The 25,704-nt window shown below is 43.8% G+C and overlaps 1 protein-coding gene across 6 annotated transcripts in view; it reads left to right on the top strand.

Annotated features, from left to right (window-relative positions):
- The window catches only part of SH3RF2 (SH3 domain containing ring finger 2), a 125,474-nt gene that overhangs the window by 53,369 nt on the left and 46,401 nt on the right, over positions 1–25,704 (top strand). For all 6 annotated transcript variants that reach the window (XM_032850909.1, XM_032850905.1, XM_032850898.1 and 3 more), the window contains exons 4-5: positions 3,001–3,096; positions 9,036–9,359. In XM_032850909.1, the coding sequence (XP_032706800.1) occupies positions 3,001–3,096; positions 9,036–9,359 (420 nt within the window). The remainder of the gene's footprint in view (positions 1–3,000; positions 3,097–9,035; positions 9,360–25,704) is intronic.

Below are 25,704 nucleotides of genomic sequence, written 5' to 3'. Positions count from 1 at the left end.
AGATAAGCGGACAAAAATTTACATACATTTTGACAATGTGCTGGGCAAAATACAGCTCTTACCTCTTTATGTATCTGTAAGGCATTCTTGGTGGCCAACTTCTGAGGCTCTCATTCCACTCTTTACAACATTCTATTTTATTATAAACATTGTATTCAAAGCCCTCCAAACACACAATAAGATAATCATACCTTTATATATGAATAACCTCTTACAAGATAATATTTTCCAAGCACATTAATTACTCTAATATTTTCTTGCCTCTTTTTTTTTTTTTTTAAATCAGATAATTCCTCACCGTGTGCAAGTAACAACACTTTTACTAAAGTCTGGACTACTTTAATTCTCTGTATTCTGTATTTATTATATTTATTATTCCTTAAACATTTAAATTCCTTCGCAGAGGCCAAAGTTGGGGTGATTTTCACTCTTTGCTGCTTGCAATAAGTGCATCAAGTACTAGAAGTGGCTCTCGTACAGTAGCTCAGGAAAGGTCTTCTATTTTGTAAAAGATTTTTACTCCACCACCATCAGAAATGAGATTTATTTCACATTGCCTCAAGCTAGATAACATCACTGTCCTCCATATTTTGAAATATTGATCATTATTGTCTTGGCACCTCAGAGTGAGTCCCTTAAGGAAGGTCATTCCATGACCCAAACTGCAATGTCTGTGCTTCAGTGACACTTAGAGGAAGGGCAGTTTAATCCCACAGATATTTACTGAGTATTTACTTTGTGCCAGGCAATAAGCACTGAGCTCTGGAGACACCACTGGAAGAAGGCAGAGGCAGGAATCATTATTTGTATTTTTGCCGCTCTCTGGGAATTTGCAAAATCTGTAAAAACTTACTCCACCTGCCCATTCATTCACTGAGCCCATCCATGTGCCAAGCTGCCCACTGGGGATAAAATGATGTACCATTGTCCCTACCCTCACGGAGCTGGCAGACTAGTGGAAGGAACAGACAGATGAATGGGAAATTATGACAAAGAAAACAGAAGAGAAGATTTGATCTTCTGGAAGCTTTGGAAGGCTGTGACTACACTAGGAAATTTCATGGTCTTCCTAAACTCAGCAAGTCCAAATTAAACCCAAGCTCTTCCCTCCCAAAAGCTGCTCTTGTCCTAGTGTTTTCTATCTCAGTAGATTGTACAATTTTTTAAAATAAATTTTATTTATTTATTTACAGAGAGAGAGAGCACAAGTAGGCAGAGCAGCAGGTAGAGGAAAAGGGCAGGCTCCCCACTGGGCAAGGAGCCCAACATGGGGCTCGATCCCAGGACCGCAGGATCCCAGGATCATGACCTGAGCCGAAGGCAGTTACTAACCAACTGAGCCACCCAGGTGCCCCTAGAGTGTACAGTTTACTCACACATTCACTTATTCATGCATGGACAATTCATTGAGAAATATTTACTGAATGATTACTAAATGGGAACCACTGTATTGGGTGCTGGGGACACAGAAATGAGCAGAGCAGACAGAGGCCCTGAACACATGGAGTTTATAGTCTGTTGGGGTAGACAGGCCTTAAAAATGTTATAACCTATAAATGTGTTGTCATAAATTGTGATGGGGTAGAGAAAGCTAAGAAAAGGTATAATGCAATAATGAACTCAGATTTGGATTTATCTAAATTCCTGAGAGACATGAATCAGAACTTGAGAGCAACTGGTGAATAGATATTCAGATTTGGACTGACGAACAGGTATGGAAGTGGAAAGGCATTCCTGATATGGTATACAGCGAAAAATCAGTGTGTCCTCTAGGACTTCTTTTGTTATGAAACATAAGGCTAGGCAAATGAATGTATATATACGCATATACTAGGAGTCATATGCTTGCTAGATGATGGGTAAGGGCACAAAGGAGGCTTGTGGATGCTGGAAATGTTCTGTATCTCTTGATCCGGGTGGGGTTTCATGAATATAGTGGGTGTTAACATTCATCAACCTTTACATCCAAACTTTATGAACTTTATTGTATGTATTGTATGTGTATTGTATGTGTATGTATCAACCGTTACATCCAAACTTAATGAACTTTATTGTATGTGTGTTTGTTTCCAGCAGAGTTTTTAGGAATCAGTGTATTTATATGTATATATGTTTTATCTTCATAGAGAAGAATGGGGGGTGTTGTTAACAATGGCTGTATCTATATTGTGGTAGAATTACTTATTTTGTTTACTATATTTTTTCATGTCTCTAGAAATCTACATGTAATCTTTTTTTTTTTTTTTTAAGATTTTTTTATTTTTGACAGAGATCATAAGCAGGCAGAGAGGCAGGCCGAGGGAGAGGGGGAAGCAGGCTTTCCGCCAAGTAGAAAGCCCGACACCGGGCTCGATTCCAGGACCCTGAGATCATCACCTGAGCTGAAGGCAGAGGCTTAACCCACTGAGCCACCCAGGCGCCCCTATATGTAATCTTTTATAATAAGAAAGTTTTGAATAAAAAAGCCACCTTACATTTGATACATTAAAAATTGAATGGGGCACCTGGCTGGCTCAGTCCATGAAACATGTAACTCTTGATCTCAGGGTTATGAACCTGAGCCCTATGTTGGATGTAGAGATTACTTAAAAATAAAAAAATTTTTCTAAAGTTCAATAGGTTCTGAAAAGTCTTCAAAATTAGAATGAAACTTATTCTTCCTTTTGCTAAGCTAAAAAACTATCTCCCTATGGCTCCCATATTGATTTTTGCATCAGATTAATATAAACTAAAGCCCACATTCTGCTGGTGATTGAAAATTAGAAATATTTCCAAATTTTCTTTTGGATTCCACTGGTCCTCCAAATTATTTCTACTCCTCTTGCAGTCTTGGTGATTCAAATGCTGCCCTTTATAGAGGAAGATTTTATCAATAAATTATGAAAGAGTTACATTTCTTATACTTTACACCATCCGGGATTCCACGCTAGTCTCCAGTGAAAGCTTTCACCATCTGAAAACCAAGAGCAGATGCTGACCTTGAGACTTTGTCTCTTTCAGGACGATATCATCACTGTGATCAGCCGAGTGGATGAGAACTGGGCAGAAGGCAAATTAGGGGATCAAGTAGGCATCTTCCCGATCTTGTTCGTAGAGGTACGTGAATTTCAAGTCTACATCAGATGCACGCTCACCAAAATACACACGCGCCACAGGGATGCCTGACAAAAATGCCTTTTTGACAGGAGGCTTATTCTAGAAGTTAACTAAGGTCTCCAAAGAAAAGATGCCAGAAGGTAACACCCATTTCTGGGGACTTTTTATTCTGCTGATAGGAGTATAAATTGTGTGATTTCTCATGCTCACACTCAAATAAACCTGTATCAGTAACATTAAAAACCTCCATCTCCTTTGATTCAGCAATTCCACATCTGAGAATTTATTGTAAAGAAATGTTCAAACAACTATGCAAAGGTATATGTACAGAGCATCCACCACAGCCTTGTGTATAATGGTGAAAAGACAGAAATCATCTAAGTATCCGGCAATAAGGATTTCATTGTTAAAAATTATGGTGATGAAAAGATACATACCCATGAAAAATAATGTTAAAGAAGAATATTCAATATCATTAAGTATTTGGTATTATGGAAAGAGGCTTATGATTTCTTGGTAAGTAAACTGAGTTTAATGGGTATGGAGTTTTGGATTAGGAGATCAGAAAGTCCTGAAGATCTGTTTCACAACAATATGAATTATATTCCACACTACTGAATCATATACTTTAAAACGGTTATTAGAAAAATGAAAAAATAAAAATAAAACTGTTATTAGGATAAATTTATGTCATGTGCCTTTTATCACAATAAATAAATGGAACTGTATGAAACTAGGTTTATAAATATGTGTGTATATATAAATAGAGGCCTGAAAGAATATGTACTAAAATATTAACAGTGGTGATCATGAGATAGTGAAATTCTAGATAATTTTCCTATTCATCCGTGATTTGTATCCTATAAATCTTCTGATAGGATCATATTGATATATTCTTTCTGGGTTTTTTAAAGCTACTTTAAAAAGAAAACAAAGGAAGAGCACATGCTAGACTCCGTCTACCTACTTCTCAAATGTAATACTATAACCTGGAGTTCCTAACCTCCCTGTCCTGGAGCCTCACCCTAGCTTGAGGCAGGTCATTACAAATTTAAAAGAGGTTCCATTGTTTAACTGCATTAACTGGATGCTTACCGGGCACAAAGCATTAAAAGTGAGCAGTGGGGAGCTACAAATGCAGTAAGAGGCATGCTTTCCACCCTCTAGGAAGGTTGGGTGAAAACAGACAAAGGCAAAATTGAAGATACAGGGGGACGAGTTCTTTCATTCTTAAGAGCCAAAACAGGTTCTGAAGCAAACGGTGTGCCCAGAACACTATCCAGCTTGCAAGGTTCTCCACAACTCTTTCCACTCAGTTAATATCGAAGGGGTGAAAAATGGAAGGGAAGGAAAGAGGATGAGTCCCGAGAGGCTGGTCTTCTTACAGTCTCTAGTAAAACAATATTCTCATTATCAGTGCTTTTCCTTTTGCTGAGGCCCCTTTGAGGCACACACACCCAATTCTCTCCACCTGTTCAAATCTCACTCAGGTTACAAGGCTCAACTAGAAGCTTGGCTTCTTCCATAAAATTTCACCACTAATTGACCACTCAGTTGTCTCTGTCTTCTCTAAATACCTAATGGCTGTGTTCCTTATACTGCACAGGCTAGACTAACACAGAACAAGTACTATGTAAAAAAAGTTAGCTAGTTCCCCTAGCCCCATCTGTCTTCAAGGTAGCTGAGAATTACCGGGGAGCACAAGGACTGTTTAGTAAAAATACCATGATCTCTGCCGTATCATAAAAAGTTTGGACCTGATCCAGAAGTCAGTAGACACCATCGAAAGATTTTAAGGGACCCAGGAACTCTATCAGACGTGAGTTTATTAAAGACTGCTCTTCTGGCTACAGTGGGAAGAATAATTTGAAGAGGAGAGCAGAAAAAGCAGAAATACCAGTTAGGAGGCCAGTGTATGCATGGCCCAGTTACAAGATGACAGTGGGTTGGACCAGGAGATGGGAAATAAATGGATGGATTCAAACACCACTTAGGAGGTAGATCCACAGGACTTGAATGTTGACGGAAGTGAGGAACAGGCAGAAGAACTGGTCAGGAATGCGTGCCTCACTTTCTGCTTTATATCTGCTTAGGTTAGTGGTGGAGGCATTTGCTGGGTCAAGTAGCATTTGCTAAAGAGGGACAGTTAACAGTTAATGTGGGGAGACAGTGGTTAAGTCTCCAAGGACAGAGATCAGCTACAGTTAATACCTAGCTGGATACATAGGAGGTGGTTCAATTTTTGCATTTTAGAGTTTGCACGGTCCCCTGCATTATTTCAAGATGCTTCTCCATAGCTCTGGGTGGGGGAAAGGACCATTGGTTTTATTACCCATCTCTGATACCCTTTTTTCCAAAACTTCTACTTTTAATGATTATTCATTTGGACATTCTCCCCACTACTTCACCTCTAAAATTAGCGATTACAAGAACCCTCAAGATTATCATCAAACTAGCCATTGCTTCATTTGTTCTCCTAATTGCGAGGAGGGAAAAAGGATAATCAAGTGGTTGCTCTAATCTGGGAACCTGATTTTCAAAAATTACTTGAAATCTTAATTGAGCTTTTTAAAGCAGTACTTAAATTTTGACTCCAGTCATTTCATTAAGAGTAGCACTTGCTGAGAACCCTTTAAATAAGTTTTGAATTACTAGTGCCAAGCAAAGCAATAGGAAAGAAGGAAAGCTTTCTTTTAAGAGTGACGTGGGTTTTTGGGTTGTTGTTGTTGTTGTTGTTGTTGTTGTTTTTTCTGCACAAACAGGATTTTTCTTGTTATTGTATCATTTGATTTATTGAAGAGCACCTGGATAAAAAGGTGGTAAAACAAATGCTGAGCTTAGACCCATTCCTGTCAGGACTTCCCCAGTGAGCCCTGCCTGGGTTATGTGAACCTTGCTCAGCCCAACGAACCTCAAGGATATTGTTTCAAATGAGTGGGTACAAATTTAAGAGCTGTGCAGTCCTCCCTCAACTGAGCTATTAATCATGTTGGCAGAGCACAGGGCAGACCAAGAGTCACACTGAGTCCTTTGTCAATGTTTCTGATGAAAACAATGAAGGTGTTGCTCACCGCGGACAGAACAATTAGGTAGAAGCAAAAATAAAAAAAGAAAAAGAAAAAAAATCAGTCTATTTCATTGTACCTGTGAATGGCCATAAAGAACTTTACTCATTCAACTCAGACAATATATGTTGTCCTCTTACCGGATGAACAACGGAGGGATCGGTGCTCTAGGGCACGTAAGACCTTGTCCCCTCTTCCAGACTGCCATCAGAGCTTGCCTAGACAATTTCCGGAACTTCCTAGCTGGTCTCCTACTTACGGGCTGGCACTTCCAAATAACATCCAGAATGAGCTTTTATGTGTTTCTTTTTATTTGCATACGGTAGAATTTACTCTTTTTGGTGTCCACTTCTACAAATTTTGGTAAATACATACGCCACCATCAAGATAATAGAGTAGTCCCAACACCTCCCCCCAAAATACAACAGCATGCGGACTCTCTGTAGCCAGCCCCTTCCCTGACTCCCAACTGCTGACAGTGCTGATCTCATTCCTGCTCCTGTAATTTCCCTTTTCCAGAATGTCCTCTCAGTGGAATCATATGGAATGTAGCCTCTGAGTCTGGCTTCTTTCACTTAGCACAGAGCATTCTGGACTCATCCATGTTGTTAGGTGGATCCGCAGCTTGTCCCTCTCTATTGACAAGCCATGATCTACTGTATGGATGTGCTAGAGTTTGTTTGTCCGTGCACCAGTTCAAAGACAATGCATTTATTTCCAGTTGTTAGCAACTATGAGTAAAGTACTATAAACATTTGCATACCAATTTCTGAGTGGGCCTAAGTTTTCATGTCTCTTCAGTAATTACGTGGGAGTGGGCTGGCTGGGTCAGATGCTAAGTGTGGGTTTAACTTGGTAAGAAACTGCCAAACCGTAGCATGAGCTTTTAAAAGCATAAACCAGATCATGTCATTCCTCTATCTAATCCTGCCAGAGGCTTCCTATTACACTTAGAATAAACTTGAGCCTCCCAGGACCTCTGGGACCCAGTCCTTGCCTGTCTCTTTGACTACCTGCTCCTCACTCTCTCTGTTCCAACTTTTGTTTTTCTCCTTTTTCTCAAATAGACTGTTTTTTACCTCCTTAGGATCTTTCCATTAGGATATGATCCCTCTGTCTGGAATATTCTTAACCCCATATTCACATGGCTAGTTCCTTTGTGTCATCTGTTTCTTGGTTAAATGTCATCTCCTCAGTGGGATTTCCTTGACACCCCCCCAGTAGGCACCTCCCCCTGCCACTCTCTATCACTTCAAAGCCCTTCTTTCTTTCTTTCTTTTTTTTTTTTTTTAAGATTTTATTTATTTATCAGAGGGAGAAGCAGGCTCCCCATGGAGCAAGGAGCCTGATGCGGGACTCGATCCTAGGACACTGGGACCATGACCTGAGCTGAAGGCAACCGCTTAAACAATAGAGCCACCCAGGCATCTCACAAAGCTCTTACTTCTGATATTCTCTTGTTTTGTTGTTTACTGGCTATGCCATTTATAGATCACCCCTTCTGGTCCACAGCTCTCTCATCTGTAAAGTAGACATAATAATGCCACTTCCCTACCTAATGATTTTCTCTTTCACAATATTACAAGCTTCTTGAGGTCGGAACTACCTCCTCTTTAAAATTTTCATTATTGGTGGGACGCCTGGGTGGCTCAGTCGGCTAAGTGGCTGCCTTCGGCTCAGATCATGATCCCAGCATCCTGGGATCGAGTCCCACATTGGGCTCCTTGCTCATCGGGGAGCCTGCTTCTCCCGCTGCCTCTGCCTGCCACTCTGCCTGCCACTCTGCCTGCCTATGCTCCCTCTCGCTCCCTCTCTCTCTGACCAAAAAAAAAAAAAAAGAAATCTTTAAAATTTTCGATATTGGCTATTTTAGTCCTTTGCCCATTGTCATAAGAAGTTCTTAAGTGGGCAAATTCCCTTTTACCTTTATAGTTGAATCTCTACACTAGAATGAGACTTGTGGCTTTGGAGGGCAACTTTGTCAGCGTATTTCAGCCTTCTGAAGGAACTGAGCTCAAAATACAGCACAGTTGGTGGTTGTCCCAGAGGTAGGACTAGATTGCAAGAGCTGGCTTTTTTATTTTCAGGAATTTTACTAGCTACTTGTAAACCATTGGTAGATATTTATACCATAGAAATCAGTAAACTCTATGAAATAGGGCTCGTTCTTCTCTTTTTCTTTCCTCTTCTCTTTTCCTGATTTGCCAGCATATCACAGACTAAGAGGTGTGGAATAGGAAAGAATGGTGGGGAGATGGAAGTGTTCAAAGGAAGTAGTGAAAGCTGGTCTTAGCTTAAAGATTCAAAGTTCCAGACAGATTTACATTCTGGTGCAGATGCTTCTCAAATGTATAAACCTGAGCAACTTTCACATATACATGATTGCACAGACACTCACTGTGCACCTCTGGGGAGTAGAGTAGAGATGGACTGCCCTCAGGTTGCTACCAGTCAGGGCGTGGGGAACGGGAATGGAAGGGAAGTGATTGCAGGGCAGTGTGTAAAGTGCCCCAGTGGGAAAGCACAGGGGCCGCAGCCCACCCAGGGGCATTCAGGGAGGCTCAAAGAGGAAAAAGGGTAGGGGTGTGCCTGGGAGAAATGGGAGAAGGAAGACTGCTCCCAGTCGGCCAAGAGTATCATGGCTTATTTTTTAACTCCCATAGACCACAGTAAAGAATAAAAGCAATACATGCTTTGCAAGGGAGTCGTCAGGGTGTACTGATACAGCAAAGTAATTGGGACGTATCGCTAAAAGATGGAAGTTGACCAAAGATGACTGTGGCATCTGAACTTGTGTCAGACTAACCTGGGTAGGACTTAGCTGCTCACACTAGATCAGGAAGCTAACTTGTCATGGACTTTCTGTGTTTCCAGCCCAACCTCACTGCAAGACACCTCCTAGAGAAGAACAAAGGCCTGCAGTCAGCCCGCACAAAGAGCCTGTCCCTGGTGCCCTCATCCTCCCGAGGCAAAGCAGCCAACACACCCACCCTGCGAAGGGGCCCTGGGTCCAGGAGGAAGGGGCCTGGGCAGTTCTCCATCACAACAGCCTTGAACACTCTCAACAGGATGGTTCATTCTCCCTCGGGGCGCCATATGGTGGAGATCAGCACCCCAGTGCTCATCAGCTCCAGCAACCCCTCTGTGATTACCCAGCACATGGAGAAAGCAGACCTTCCTCCCAGCTCTGTGGGACAGGTAGGAAACACACCATTGGGATCGGGGCATATTGGAATTAGGCGGGTCACGCACACCGTGTCACAAGGAATACTGGATATTTAGTACCTGCTGAGCATCCATAACGCATTAATAGTAACTACTGCCATGTGTATTACGTGTCAGAGCTGCAGACGCATGATCTCCTGTTGTCCTTGAAACAGCCTCTTGAGTTAGGTGTCATTACTGTTATCCCCAATTTACAGATGAGAAAACTGAGGCCAAGAGGACTCAAACAACTTGCCAGATCCTCACAGATACTTTGCTTTCCCATGCCAAAATCCACAACATGGTTCCTGTCCCTTAAAGAACTTCCCTTCAAAAAATGGCACCCGTTTTCCCGAAAGGATTTTGGCATCACAGTTAGAGATTGACTTTTCTGTCCTATGGCATCATGTGGAAAGGAAGGAAAAGAGAAAGGGAAACTGTGGGTTACTAGGTGTTTTCAGGACTGGCTACATAATCCGCAGGGCCCAGTGCAAAATGAAAACAAGATAATACGTGCAAAGTGCTTAGCACAATGCCTGGCACGTTACGAAACACCCGATGAGCACTAGCTCTTCCTGCTATTATTATTAAGCCCAAACACTGAATTGCCAACTAAAGGGAGTGAAGAGTATGGCAACCCAGAAGCAGAAGTACTTTTAACAGCATGTGGCTATTTAGGTTGAAGGGTACTTGGAAAGATGAAGGACTGGAGGTAGGAGGCAAGGTAATTAAGAACGACTACATGTTGGGGATTCTGCTGAAAACACTCTTTGGAACGATGCAGGTGGCAACTTGAAAGGACAAACTTCAACTTGCACTGATGTGTTTTTTTGAAGCTGTAAATCTTGTTTTAAAACATGAATCTCTACCTTGGGATTAAAGGACTTAATTGGACTCTAATCCCTTTTTAACAAGACAAGGAGGAGGAGAAAGTCAAGGGCTTCTCAAAGACCCGTGTGCTGGTCTGAAACGAAAACAATCTCCGTCTGTGACATTTTCTGTCGTACACCACTGTCTGGATCTCGAAGAGGCTGACTGCTCAGGTGCCTCAGCCCACCAGCTGCGCGACATACACTCACTCACTCTCACACACACACACACGCACACACATGCACACACACACATACATCTTCCCCTCCACGTACTCTCTCCTGATGTAAAGAACCAAAAAGTTCCCTTCCTACGCACACATTCCAGATGCTTTTTTACAAGTACATACATGCTTTGTGCCCAAAGTTCTCCCTCCACCACAGATACATATACGTGCACGCATGCACGCGCACACACACACACACACACACACATACACACTAAAATGAGGGGCCCAGTGACTTATAATTAAGCCAAAGACTAACTGAATTTTTCTGAAACCGTTTTTTATAGAGAGAACTGGATATAGGAAGTACAGCCCACACTCAGTAGATAGAAGCAAGCTCACTCAGCTCTAAGTTGGTTTCCCAAAAGATTGAGCCAAGAGTCACTTTTCATGTGCCTTTATAATTCTTCTTTCCAGTCATTTGCCTCATCTACAGAGAGTTTGGACCAGAGTGGAGAATCCTAGTAGGATTGAAAATAAATAGTATCCCCCCCCAACAAAAAAATGTCTTAATAAAAAAGATAAAATAAATAGTATTTTTTTCTAGTTTTCACAGATGGTGAGACTTCCAAAGTAGGGCATTTGCATATGCTAGTCCCAGGGAATCTATACACAGTATTGATAGCCTTTCTCAATTCAGATGGCTGTGGGTTGTAAGTATTTCTACATGTTTGCCCGGGTGTTGTCAAAAACACTCTTAAAAGGCTTCACTTAATAAGCTACATCTAAAGAAGGGTAAAAAATTGAGCAAATGACAAGTTCTTTTGCTTTTTTCTCTAAATCCTTTCAAGCTTCCCCCCCTACCTTCCCCATCCCACCACCCTGCACAGTGCCTAGTCTCTAGTAGGCACTCCAAATCAAGGAATCAAGACATTTGACTTAAAAATCTGGGCAGATGCTAGTGACAGATACTCAGGGAAGACTGAAAGAGGAATGGTTTCTTCTAGAAAGCTCAGGTCAGTGTAACTCTTTCAACCAATAAACATCTGTTGGGTGCTTACATTTTGCTAGTAACCATAGTGAGTACTGGGGATTCTACTACCAAAACAACAAGAACAGCAGCAATATTCCTGATCACTTACTGAGACGAATATGATTGATGGATGGAGAAATAGGATGATATCCTCTGACAGCAAAGTCTTTTATTTGCTGCTGGTCTCCTAAGTCCTGCTCTCTATCCTAAAAGGTGATAAGAGCCTTTGTAGGGGAGATACTATCAACACTTTACAGCAAGGTAATTAAGTCCCCCCCCCACCAAAAAAAAAGGTATGGTCACAGTCCATGTAATTAGTAAACAGTGAGAATCTGGATTAACCCTAGAATTGTCTGATTCTCGAACATACACTCTTGTCACTACACTATGCCACCAACAGAGAGGTCATCAGGCAACGCTATTAGGATGTTAGTGTAGTTCAGCTTGGATGTCTGTAGCCTCCCTCCTCTCAGACCCTTCACTAGACTTCCCTTAGACTCCCAGGCCCTCCAGCATTGTCTTCCCCACTCACCCCAGTAAAGAATTTTCTCCAGGAAAGAATTTGCCTTGAGTCTTTCACACCTAAATGTTTTCATTTACTCTCACTTTGTTCCTTTATGAACTATCAACTGTGTGCAACCATCGCATATGTAGGCACCACTAGTAAGCCCTTGCTGTCCAGGAACTCCCAATCTAGTGGGGACACAAAAAAATGAATGACCGACTATAGTGGGGTTAGGGCTTCCTGACATGGGACAAGAGCCTCCTGGCACCCACATTGGCTTTAGCAGTTCAGAGACGCAGAGTCTAATAACACAGACCGACAGACCGAGAAGGCTATTCCCTTTCCAATTTTCCCCAATCCCCTGGGTGATATTAGGAAGGTCCCAGTTTGGTGCTGACGTTTGCTAATAATCTGCCTCTGGAAGGAGGAAAGAGCAAGGCCTGAGGACCAGGGCTTGAGGCAAAGCTGTTGCCCATCTCTGAACTGAATAACACTGAACATTTTTCTCGTATTGTCTGATGGGTTATCTTCCATATGTGGTAAGTGCTACCGGTTTTATGTTCACAGAAGTGTATGAAAACAGAGGCCAGAGCAAGGAATTTTGTTTTCCTGTTGTTGTTGTGTCTTCTCACCTGTGGAAAACCACCTGACACATTTGGCTAGAAGGTCAGGAAATGACCTCACAGATGAACTTTGCATTAAATACAGCTGTACTTGAAAACAATTCAGGATCAGACCTGAAGAGGCTGAGTGGGTTCTCTGGGAAACTGTGATGGAGGAGTTTAAGCGGGAGGATTGGAACCCATGGAGTTGGCCTTTGGGAGAGTTCTGAAGATGATCTCTAAGTCTGCAATGAGAAGGGATGCCTTAGAAAGAGAAAGTCAGCTGCACCAGATGCCAGTTAGGAAGAAATCCTTCAGCAGTGGAAGCCAGTGGAAGCCAGGCCCACCCTAGAGATTCTGCAATTCACTTGTTCACCATGTGGAGGCTGCTTGCCCCGTTTCTCCCCGCACTCACAGAACAATGAGGCATTCTTCTTTTCTGGTCCTTCAGTACACCCTCCACATCCTCCCCTCCCCCACACCCCACTACCTGTCCCCCACCCCCTCTCCTTCAGCCTGCCACTCTTCCTGTACCACACATCCAGGTTAGTGGAGCTGCTGGACAACTAGAAAGCCTGCCATCATTCCAGAGTTTTCTCCTTCCCTCACCTCTTACATCCAGTCAGTCAGCAAGCTCATTTTGCCATCTGAGTAGTCGCATAACTTCTGTCCGTACTATCCCAGTGCCTTCGTCCAGGTCCACAGCTCTTGCGTAGACCATCGCTTCAGCCTCCACCCTGGTGTCCCAGATGTCAGGCTCAGTCACCACACCCCACCCTTCTTTCTAGAAGAAACCATTCCTCTTCCAGTCTTCCCTGAGTATCTGTCACTAGCAGAACTGACCCCTTCACCCCCACGCATTCTTCCAGTCACAGCCTCTATCACAACTTCTTGAAAACCCAAATCCATTTCAGCCACTTTTCTTACCCAAACTGTCCGTCGTTCCCTACAGACCACAGAAGAAGTAATTAATACCTGCTGCTTATTGAGTGGCCATGAAACGCCAGAAACCATAATGATGATTTGCAGACATGCTGACTTGCCCCGCAATTGTTCAGAGTAGGCACTGGTATGCCCATTTTATCAAATAGGAAAACGTGGGGGACAGAAAGATGAAGTAACTTGCCTCAAGTCTCAAAGTGAGAAACAGAGCCAGGATTTGAGGGCAGACCTGTGCTCTCTCCCCTAAATAAGTTAAGGCATTCTAGACCCTCCATGATCTAGCTACAGTCCCCCTTCCAGCACTCCCAGACCCCCATACCCCATACCCCCCCCACACACACACCCACATGCAAATGTATGCATGTGCATGCACAGACACACACACCAGTGTGCACACACACAAAAGTTGTAGTGATTTACTTGACACTTTGAAGCACAGTATGTATACTCTAGGCCACCTCTCTGCTTTTTGTCCTTGTACCCGGCATACGGCATTTTTACAGGCAAAGAACAAATGTTTGTTGATTAAATTAAAGGCTATTTCTCTAGGAATTTATTTTTGGTGCATTCACCTGTTACAATCATATCCATATCCCAAAGGCCCATATGCATTACCATTTCCTTCAAAGAACTTCTTGCTAGTTCTGGCAGAATTAATATCTCCCCTGTGTTCACAGTGTATTGTTTATACTCTAGTTATAACTTTCTTCTTGGCACTGTCAATACCACACATATATCTTATCACCATGCTCACCAAGAATGCATACTTCTTAAGGGCGGGGATGGTGTTTTGTTCATTTATGTTACTGTTGACTTTCCAAAACCCCAGTAAAGGTTTCTAATAACACATTTTGCTGCAAGAATTAAAAACAAAGTCAGAGACCTCTGACTTTTTAAAATAATTACCAATCCCTGTCCCTTCTTCTGATTACCCAGAAAACAGAAGAGATAAGACAGAGAGGAAAACGGCAGGACCCTAAAGTCAGGGTAGGAATGTGATTCCCTCCCCCATGCTGCCTCCATCCCATCCTAGGATGACAGTGACAAGTCCAAGCATCCTTCCTGGGCTCCTGGGAAGATGAGCTGTCACGGACCTTGGGGAATTCTGAAGTCTGTAAGGCTGACTTTCCTTTCAATCTATATTTGGATCCTGTATCTGAATAAAGTAACTTTTAGGAGCTTAAGCTCTAAGTCCAGATCCTTTCCCTTTTCCTCTTTCATGGGAGTTTCTAGACTGACTTTTTGGTACTCAGGACTGCCGTGAGAGATGGTTTTTACTTAGTATTAAGATAATTTTTTTCCTGGGGCACCTGGGGTGGCTCAGTTGGTTGAGCCTCTGCCTTCGGCTCAAGGCCATGATCTCGGGGTTCTGGGACCAAGTCCCATGTGAGGCTCCCTGCTCAGCAGTGAGTCTGCTTCTCCCTCTCCCCACTGCTCTTGCTTTCTCTCTCTCTCTCTCTCTCAAATAAATAAAATCTTCAAGGAAAAAGAAGGGTAATTTCTTTTCTTTAGAGTCTCAGTGCTAATTTATGCTTAAGATTCTAGCTAACCCTCCTTCTAAAGTAATTTACAGAAATAGATCTATCCTATGCTTATAGTCTTATGTTAATATCTTCCAGTATAAATTTTCCATCTTTCCAATTTTCACTCAGCAAATCCCTCTTCATAAATGAAGATATCAGAGCATTTTTTTTTATTTTCACCCCTGATTTTATTAAAATTTTTTTATTAACATATAATGTATTATTTGCCCCAGGGGTACAGGTCTGTGAATCACCAGGTTTACACACTTCACAGCACTCACCATAGAACATACCCTCCCCAATGTCCATAACCCAACCACCCTCTCCCTACCCCCCTACCCCTGATATCAGAGCACTCTTGAACTGACTGGGGTGGTCCCAAAGAGTTGTGGCTAGAAAAGTGGGAAGGCTCCATTCAGTGGATAGCTGTCTGCTCAAACCGATTTGTTCCATATCAGCTTCATCTACCTCAAAGTGCCTTCTGTGGACCCTGACAGGTGCTTGAAATGTGTTTGTTAAGTTTTCAAGCATGTACCCCTGGCTGGACACAGCCCCTTAAACTGTTCTCATAAATTACCAGTCAGGCCTGAGCAGGAGTTCCCTGGTGGACACCTGACAGCAAGAAAGGGCGCAGTGTAGGACCACAGTGCCTCTGCCTCCCTCTGCAACGCCAGATCCCCCCGAGTCGAGAACTATCACAAGCTGCCTAGAGAAGGTGTTTCGTACAGGAGAAAGCCCTCTGGCCTTGGACCCACACACCCCTTCCTTATCTCAGTGGTGAGACTTCGGGTAAGTCAGTAGCCACTCTGAGCTTAGGGTTCCATTAGGCATATAGAGTACCTCTACCTCAGAAGATTGTTGGGGAAATCAGAAGAGGCAAAGTGGGTACTGGAATCTCTTAGATGTCAGTTGCTCGATTTCTCTTCAATCACTACGCTGTACATGTTACAATGGAAATTATAAACATATGTAAAAGTAGAAAGAAGAGTATAATGAAGCCTCGTGTACACAACACCACATCTCAGCGATTATCCATTCACGGGCCAGTCTGATTTCAGTTTTAGCCCCACTCACAATGGGTTATTTTGAAGCAGAGCTCAGATGTCCTATCATTTCATCCACCACGTATCTCAGTATCCCTTTACAAATTTTAGTATTTTTGTCTAAGAGTTTAACATCACCAGGATGCTGTTATCACACATTAGAAAATGGGCAGTGTTTCCTTTTTTTAATTTAAATTCAATTAATTAACATATAGTGTATTATTAGTTTCAGAGGTAGAGTTCATCTGTCTTGTATAAGACCCAGTGCTTGTTAAATCATGTGTGTGGGCAGTGATCTCTTAAAAACATTAAATATTCAGCCACTGTTCAAATGTCCATATTTGCCTTACAAATATTTTTAAGTTGAGTTGTTTAAATGGCATCCAGATGAGGTAAACACTTTGCATTGGGTTGATAACATCTCTTAGATTTCTTTTATTCCACAAGTTCCCTCTCTCTCCTTGTTTTGTCCTTAGCCGTGCAAATGTTAAAGAAGCCACATAGTTTGTCTTATTGGGTTTTTGCGTTCTGGGTATTGCCAGTGGCATCTTTGCCACGGTGTTCAACACATTCCTCTCTCCCCCGTGCTTTGGAAACTGGTACTTAGGTCTAGAGGCTTAACCAGCTTCAGGCTTGACTTTGGCAAGAATACCTCATAGATTGTGCTAAGTGCTTCTCTTTTTGGGGTTTTGTCTTGTTTTGTTTAAGTGCACAATTCATTGGCTTTTAATAATATATTCATAGAGTTGTGCTTCTGTTACCATAATTTAAACATTTTCATTGTTCCAAAAAGAAACCCCACACCTCTTAGCTCTCACCCCTTAGTCCCCCATTTCCCTCCACCCCCCAGCTCAGCCATAGACAGCACTCACTCACTTTCTGTCTCTACAGATTTGCCTATTCTGCTCATTTTATATCAGCAGAATCACACAGTATTTGGTCTTTCACTTGGCATTATGTTTCAAAGCTCCCGTGTTGTAGCAGCTGTCAATACTTCATTCCTTTTTATGGTTGACAACTTTCCATTGTGTAGAATATTGTGTGGATACACCACATTTTGTTCAGCCATTCATCAGTTGATGGACATCTGGTTTTGTTTTGTTTTTTTCCACTTTTTAGTATTATAGATAATCCTGCTGTGGACATTTGCGTACAGGTTTTTGTGTGGGCACGTGGTTTCATACGGTACATAACTAGGAGTGGAATTACTAGATCATATGGTAACTTTATGTCTAACTGTTTGAGGAACTGCCAACTATTTTCCCAAATGATTGCACCATTTCATACTCTCACCAGCGGTTTATGAGGGTTCCAATTTCTCCACGTCTTCACCAGCACTTGTTTTGTTATGTCTTTTTTATTATAGCCATCTTAATAGGTGTGAGGTGGTATCCGTTGTGGTTTTGATTTGCATTTCCTTGATGGCTAAGCATCTGTTCACGTGTTTATTGGGTGTGTGTATTCTTCAGAGAACTGTCTATTCATATCCTTTGCTATATCTTCTAATTGGGTCATTTATCTTATTACTGAGTTTAAGAATTCTATACTTACATACATATATGCCAGGTGCATGTCCCTTATCAGATATAAGACTTGCAAAATATTTCCCGATTTGTTGGCTGCCTTTCTGTGTTCCCAGTGGCGTCCTTTGAAGCACAAAAGTTTTAATTAACGATGATGTCCAGTTCATCCATTCTTTTCCTTCATTGCTTGTACTTTTGGTGTCATTGCTAAGAATCCATTGCCTAATCCAGGTTCCCTAGGATTGACCCTGCATTTTCATCTGAGAGTTTTTTAGGCTTACCTTTAGATATGATGCATTTGGAGTTAATTTTTGTATATGCTGTGAGGTAGGGGTCCAAATTCATTCATTTACATGTAAAAAGAATGTCTCTCATTTTGCATTAAAATTGATTCCCATCAGCATTTCACCTAATGATTTGAGGTGCCATTCATGAACATTCATTTGGGGTTGCAAATGGTGACATTCCAAATCTTTCATTTTTCCTAAATTGTTTTAAGCTGCAATTCTACAGAACTGACTACTTCTTTCTAAGGGCTGAATGTGTGTAAGATGCTATACTGTGAGTACCTACATTTTTTCACAGGTTTCCAAACCTATACATCATAGGTGCTCAGCATATATTGAGCAATCCAAAGTTCATGCCTCAACCACTATATCCCTTCTGTCTCTATTTCTCTCTCTGTCTCTCTCTCTCTCTTCCTTGTTTGCTCCTGGGAGTTTCCGTAGCTCAAAGACAGGACTCATTTCTCACCACCTTCTCTCTTGGCGTGTTGCCGTCACTGAACTGCTACTACCCTTTTTCCACTGGCCACTGCCAGCTGGGCTAATCTCCCCCTGCCTGCCTCTGCCAGTCTTCTTGTTTACATCCTTATCACTGCCTTCAGGCCAGCCTCAGCAGCCTGGTCTCTTCAGCCGCTGTCTCACCCTTCTGCCCCTCCTGAGGTCTGCCTCAAACTCCTGGGCTAAGACCAGGAGAAAAGACCTAGGTCTGTTCAGCCTGGAAAAGAAATGGTTAATATAGGAATGAGTGTTGGTTTTATTTTCCTGAACTTGGCTTTCTACTCCTGGGTCCAGAAGAGGAACAGAACATAAATCAGAACATGAAGGATTTCATGAGGTCCAAGGAGAAGTCTCTCCCAACACGTAGACTGTGAGAAAATGAATACTGAAAATGCTGAAGGAGCCTATGGAACCTATTGCTGTTGGGTTTTGGTTTGGTTTCTATTCTTCCCTATAGAGGAAGGCAGCTTAGTATAAACAAGAAGGCTTTGAGTCAGCCAAAGCTTCATGCCATAGCATTGCCATCTAATACCTAAATGACATTGAACTGAGTACCTTACCCCATTGAGCCTTGGTGTCCTCATCTGCAAAATGCATAGGTCCTTCTATGCAGAGCCATTGCTGCTCCCTATAGCCATTGCTCCAAGCAGAGCTTTGAGAATACATCATCATTTGTGTGACTGAGGAGAACCCCTGACTTAAAGCAGACAATGAGCCAGACATACTCAAAAATTTAGATGGCCCTCTTGAGCTGAATTTCCTAAGGTATATTTTTCACAACTACTAGCAGTTATGGGGGTGATCTTGTCTCATTTTATACATAAGAGAACTGGCAGAAAAGCATGCTTCTATGACAGATTCAAGGTCTTCCAAAAAAAAAAAAAAAAAACTTAAGTGAAATAATTGCAATTTCTGACAGAATTAGGTGTCCTTATGATTTATCATTTAATGTCTCGTGCTTGGGTCCTACGGTCCCAGGTGGCCGTAGCCATTATTAGCATAAGACAGGTGCCATCATTGCTGCATGAACCATCACAGACCAGTTAGGCCACAGAGAATCTGATCTAAGGGCTCCCACCCAGCAGCTGCTTGGCCTTGGGTAAAGCATTTTTGCCTCTCCAGACCCCAGCTTCCTCGTTTTCTCAATGGAATAATAAAACTCATCTGGCAGGGTATTTTGTTGCTTAATTCGTTGAGAGTGCATTTGGAAGCTAGATAACACCATGAAAACCTGTTCCTGTATTTAGTTCATGACAGTCATCATTGTGATCCCGCCCCGTGCTCTAGCCCGCCGGCACACAAGAGACCCTCGTCCTTTCTACCCTTTGCAAAAGTTTTCTCAGCCCCAGCAGGTGTCAGGTACACTTCTCGGGGGCAGAGCTTTCTAGCAACATTTCTCGGCACAGGCACTATGGTGAGAAAATATGGGCTTTGGGGACCTCCAGATCCAGGATGAAACTCTCACTCTGCCTCTTACTGAGCAGTATAACATCGGGCAAGTTACATAATCTCTCTGGGCCTTAGTTGTTCCATTCGTGAAATGGAACTCATGGTAATTTTTTTCTAACCTCACAAGACTGCCATGAGGAGAAGACAAGGCAGTACATGTAAATGAGATACTGGCCAGGGTTTGGCGGTGGCAAATAACTCAATAAACGTTCACTCTGTTATTAATGCTGGGTCAAGTCAGGAAGCTGTAACCATCCCCCACCCCCAGGCCTCACTGAGAATGGCATTCACAAGCCACGTACTTCAGAGGATGATCTGTCGGAGCCTGCCTCGCAGCCCAGAGGCTTCCAGAAGGCCCTTAGCTCCCTTGATAAGCAGTGACAATTTCAGAAGAAGGGAAGGGAGTGACTTTTGGCTTATATCTAGGGGGGCCCCCAGGACACACTCAGTTCTGACCCTGTTATCCCAACCCATGGGAGGGAAAGCAAAAATGACACCAGGAAGAAAGGCTCTGGACAAAAGAGATCAGAGTGGAGACTGAGGCAGGGCCATCTCTCTGCCGTCTTCTGCACATACCTTTCAGCTTCTTCTGTGAGCCCCGTCCTCACCTGGGTTGTTGCCCAAGCTGCTCACAGCCCATCAGTGGAAGCAGCCAACAAGGAATTTCTGGGTGCCTCCCGTGCACAGGCACACGCGATGTGGTAAACAAGACAGACATGGTCCCTGTTCTTATGAACAAGCTAGCAGGGAAGACAAGCGGGGAACCAAGTAGACACATACTTAATTACAAGACTGCAATGTGTGAAGCGCTGTGAGTTCAGGATGGGAAACGAAGGGGGTTTGTGAGGGAGGGCCCACCTCCTCTGCGAGGTCAGAGAAAGCCACCTGACAAAGTGATCGTTGGGGAGACTGAAGGATGACAGAGGCAGCCGGGTTAAAATAGCCGGTGAAGCGGGGCACGTGGCTGGCTCAGCCAGAAGAGGGTGTGACTCTTGATCTCGGAGTCATGAGTCCAAGCCCCGTAGTGGGCATGGAGCTCACTAAAAACCAAACAGGTGAAGTGAAGCCCCACAAACACCTCTCTGGGTAATCGCAGCCCAGTTCCTTCTCCAGAAGTCAGCGCAACAAATGCCAGCACTCCTGGTGTGTGGCCACACCCGTACTCCTCGGCTCCCTGCCCGGCCCAAGCTCCCTGAGGTCCTCTGGGGAGAAGCCTCCCTGGTTTCTGGTGACCACAGCAGGTTCTCTAATTAACCCTGCTGCTCTGCTTGCTTCTTTGATTCAGCATTTCTCCAGCGAGAACTTAAACTTGACATCATCACTTCGCCCAATTAATCCTGGCAGGTGAGGCCTTCGGGAGGCCCAGCCCTGCCCAGGTGAAAGGGGGAGCAGCCAGGCTTGCACCTCGGACATCAAGCACAGACTCTTTAGCTCTGGATGCCAGAGGCAGGGGCCAACACATGTGCAGGCGTGCTCCCTCGAGCTCTCACCCCCTCATATAACCAGCAAAATACAGTAGAAGCACAAGAGAAAGTGAGGTGTGCAGGGCAGCAGTTGGACAGTGGAGAGCAACGTGGGGCACCGATATCCCTTCAGGGCACAATGATGTTGGCCATGTGGCTCAACACTGCAACGCCTCAAGTTTCTTCATCTTAAAGTGGTGAAACTATTAGCTCCTTTCACATAGAACTGTTAGAGCGCTGAGTGAGGTAGTCATAGACGGGAGTTCTCGGCCTCAGCACGGTGGGCATTTGGGACCAGGTCATTCCCTGCTATGGGGGCACCTGTGCATTGTCAGGTGTGGAGCAGCGTGCCTGCTCTCTACCCGCTGGGTTCCAGCAGCACCCACCACTCAGCTGTGGCCATAAGAACATCTCCAGACATTGTCAAATGTTCCCCAGGGTTGAGATCATCCCTAGTTGGCAGCAAGTGTGGTAAAGGACACAGCCTGGGACCTGGCACAGAGTCAGTACACAGTAAATGACAGCTAACATCAGATGTGTGTGAGGCAAATGCCCTTTCTGGGTCACCACGGCAGACCCCTCTTTCCAAACACGTGCCAAGAATATAAGGGCCTTGGAGAAATCTAGAACTTGCCAATCGTGGGATGGGTAGACATGGCAGTGTCATCACTGGAATGTGCAAAGAGATCAAGGTGTCCCTGGCTGGAGCAATGGAAGGGATCTGTATATTGAGTAGACTGTTGGAACAGGTCCCCTTGCCAGGCTGCTCAACTGAAAAGGAGAGAAGTTAATTTTATGGCATGGTGAGCAGGTGCCAGACGTGGTGCCGGGGTCTTCACATACATCTTGGCCTCTAGGTATTGTGAAGAGATGTTATTATTTCCATTTTAGATGGAAGAACTGAGACTCAGAGAGGCTAAGGAACTAATTCGAAGTTACTCAGCAGTCATATTTCAGGGTTCGGTCAGAACCTGGGTCTGACTGTCCTCCAAACCCATGCTCTTTGCCCACCCAGGCAGCTAGAGTGGGGCTTCTCACATGCTGACTTAGTTTAGAAGTGATTCTGGGGCAGGAATCAGACTCAGCTGGGAAGAAGGATGGTACTGATTAGCAGTATCTGCTATGGACCCAGGAATAGGAAATGTACCATGAGTTTGCCATCCATGTACAAGCCCTTAATCCAAGAGTCAGTGATTCACTATCTTCCTCTCTGGCATTATCTGGGGACTACGCTAGGCTAAGGGTACATCTGGTTTTGTTCAGCAAATAAGCAGTTGTGCTATATCTTTTCTCAAGGCATGAGCTGAAAAACAAAAGCAAGTCTTCATAGGTGAAAATTTCTATAGAAGGGGCATATTTTTGGATGATTCCCATGGAAAAGCAAGGTATGGGCCCCTACTGAAAGCCTTCATTCATGCTTCATGAATTTTATTTTTGATGAGGAACAGTGTTCTTGAAAAAAAAAAAAAGGCGGGGGGGGGTGGGGAACTTACCAGGTAATAGACCATTTTCTTTTAGAGAAAAAAAAAATTATATTTCAAAGCACAAACTTTGGGAGATACAATATCCATCCTTCATCCTCTCTTCCCACTCCAAAACAAGCCCTGGTGGAAAATTGCACAACTAGATGCATAATGAAACCTGCTTACTTATGCAAAGAATATTGCAAACACCAGTTTGTCTGTTTCCAGACACCTCGGCTAGGGAAGATGTGCTTTCTCATGGCTGAGTCTGGGGCAGCCCTGAGGACACAGGGACACAGGGTGCAGTGTCAAAAACTTGAACAAATCATTCCCACCAGCTAGGCTCCGATCAGGCTCCCTAACTGAGCTCTTGGGCCCTTCCCCACGACTTTTGTCTTGACCTGAGCTGGCACCGACTACAGAAGGCTTACTGCCTTCGTGGTCCTGTTCACAAGCATGGCATGTCTGCCACATGGCCAGGCATTTATTCATCAAAGATTTACTGAGTCCCTCTTATGTGCCAAGTCCGAGGCAAGCACTGAGAGGCAAACCCTAAACATGTGAACTAGCACATACTGGGTCAGGGAGAGAGCTCATTGTTTCAGTCCTTCTCCTGCGTCTGTTTCAAGTGCGCGGGACATTAACAAGGTCAGAGAATGACTATCCTTTATTTTCAAAGTCACATTCCCTCTACCCAGGGTGACGTGCCTCCTGGGCTCTCATCGCTCTATATAAGGAGAGAAAGCAGCCATGGGGAGAAGGACTATCCGCTCCAAACCATTTGCACCACCTGGCACCCAGCCATTGTTCACTCATGAGATCGGCCAGCTACAGCCCGCAGTTCAAATGCAGCCCATAGCCTGGTTTTGTACAACCCATAATCTAAGAATGCTATGTACAGTTTTATATTTTTGTTAAGATTTTATTTTTTAAGTAATCTCTACACCCAACATGGGGCTCAAACCTGCAACCCCAAGATAAGAGTCAAACACTCCACCAACGGAGCCAGACAGATGCCCCGGTATTTATAGTTTTAAATGGGGGGAATCAACAGAATTATGCTCCGTGACATGTAAAAATTCTATGAAATTCCATTTTCAGTGTCCCAAACTGAAGTGTTGTTGGCACACAGCTGTGCTCTTTATACTTTGTGGCAGCACTGAGCAACTGTGACAGAGACCCACAAAGCCTTAAGTATTTACTATCTGACCCTTCACCAGAGAACGTTTACTGACCCCTGGGCTAAAGCACTGCTCCCACTCTCCTTCACTAAAAGGCAAATACCCACTGGTCTAACAGCTTCTGAGGTCCTTAATGACTTTGTGAGACCATGTGTATCTGGTCATCTCTGGTGCTGCAGGGAGAAGGGTCCCTGAGAGGGCACCACCTGAACCCCTACAGTAACTGATCTGTACCTCTAGGCACACATCTGTCACTTCACGCCTTATTCTGGAATTTACCTAAAAGCTGCCTTATGGCCAATTACTCCATAAGGACAGGGATCCTGGTTCCCTCTAACCCCCCTGGGTTAAGTCCAGTTGAACTTGACATGCGATGTAAACATTTGTAGAATGTGTGAGAGAGGAAGCGAGTGAAACCCAGCAAATGTGTGTGTGCCAGTGAGTAAGAGTCAATAAACGTAAACAAGAGACCAAATAAATAAATGTATGAATTAATTAATGATTAAGTGCTTGAGGGGCTGGAGGAAAGAAGACCTAAATGAGTGTATGACTGAGGGAAGTCTTCTAAAAATGAGAGATTAAACAAAGAAATAAGAATATAAGTGAATGTAGGAAGGAGGGATCTATGAGTGAGCCAGTGAGCGCAGGCTACAGGGTCTCTACAAACGCCACATAAAGAGGATACAGGCGTCACTGCCACTTTCTGCTGATCTCGGCACTTTGCCTTGCTGGCTAACACCCTGCCAACCATGGGATTTTGAACTTCATCGATGCCCTTCCTTGCTGAGGGTGTGCCCACACTTTCGTGCTTGAGCGACTGGGGCTTCTGTCAGAAGGACAAAAACACTTGCACCCTTGGGCTTGGAGCCAGACAGCCACACATCTGAGACTGTGGCTTCCCTCCCATATATGGAAAAAACACGCTTTCCCTGATATATCCTCAGCCCCATCTCTTCCACGTGCTACAGGCAAGTAGGACCTATCCCAGAGGCACAATTCCGGGTGCAAGGGACGGCAACATGTTGGTTTGGGGTGAAGTTTGTGCCCAAGGTCATCCTAGCCAGGGAGGAAAATGTGGAATCGAAAGCAGCCTATCTAAATCAGGTCCCCACAGTTACTGTGTTTCCTCTGTAGTGCATACCTTGTCTGCTTTCTTGCTTTTTGTTTCCTGTGTTTTTGTGCTTTACCTGTTCCCCCGCTAGAAGGTAAGCTCCATGAGGGCAGAGACAGGCACATGGAAATCACACTTGGTTGAAAAGAGGGAAACACCGTGTGGAAAACGAGTAAACCGACCACTTGAACCAGCTACCGAGACATGATCCCCTCTCCCAGTGGTGGGCCTGAACTAACTGTCCCACTGCCTGGCACACCATTTCCCCTCTCTAAGGCTCAGGCGATGAAAGGAGATTATCCTCATGGTCCTTTCCAGCTCCCTCATACTAAGGTTATAAAGCCAAGGGGAGGTGCCTTCAGATTGTTCAAGAGTCACGTGGTTAGTATGAACCCAAGTGCCTCGCTACCGTGCTTAAAAAAAAACCGAAGTGTAATTATTACATAAGGGACAGCCATTTTATCTGGCCCGTGCTGGGGTAAAGTGACACTGGGTGTGGTGACATCATTGTTTTGGCCAGTGGCCATCTGAGCCTCATGTGTGACTGTCCCGGTGTGGTCAGTCCTCTCCTGTCAGAGCTGAAACCCAGCCTGGCATCCTGCTGCCTTGCATCTCATGAAAGTCAGAAAAGTATGCCATAAAACCTCCATGTCTGGGAAATCTCTTCTCAGACGTCTTTGCAG

The sequence above is a fragment of the Lontra canadensis genome, unplaced genomic scaffold (genome assembly GCF_010015895.1).
Source record: "Lontra canadensis isolate GAN:19392208 unplaced genomic scaffold, GSC_riverotter_1.0 scaffold4, whole genome shotgun sequence".
Lineage (NCBI taxonomy): Eukaryota > Metazoa > Chordata > Mammalia > Carnivora > Mustelidae > Lontra > Lontra canadensis.
Note: the sequence above shows the minus strand (reverse complement) of the source record. Positions and strands in the feature narration are given on the sequence as shown.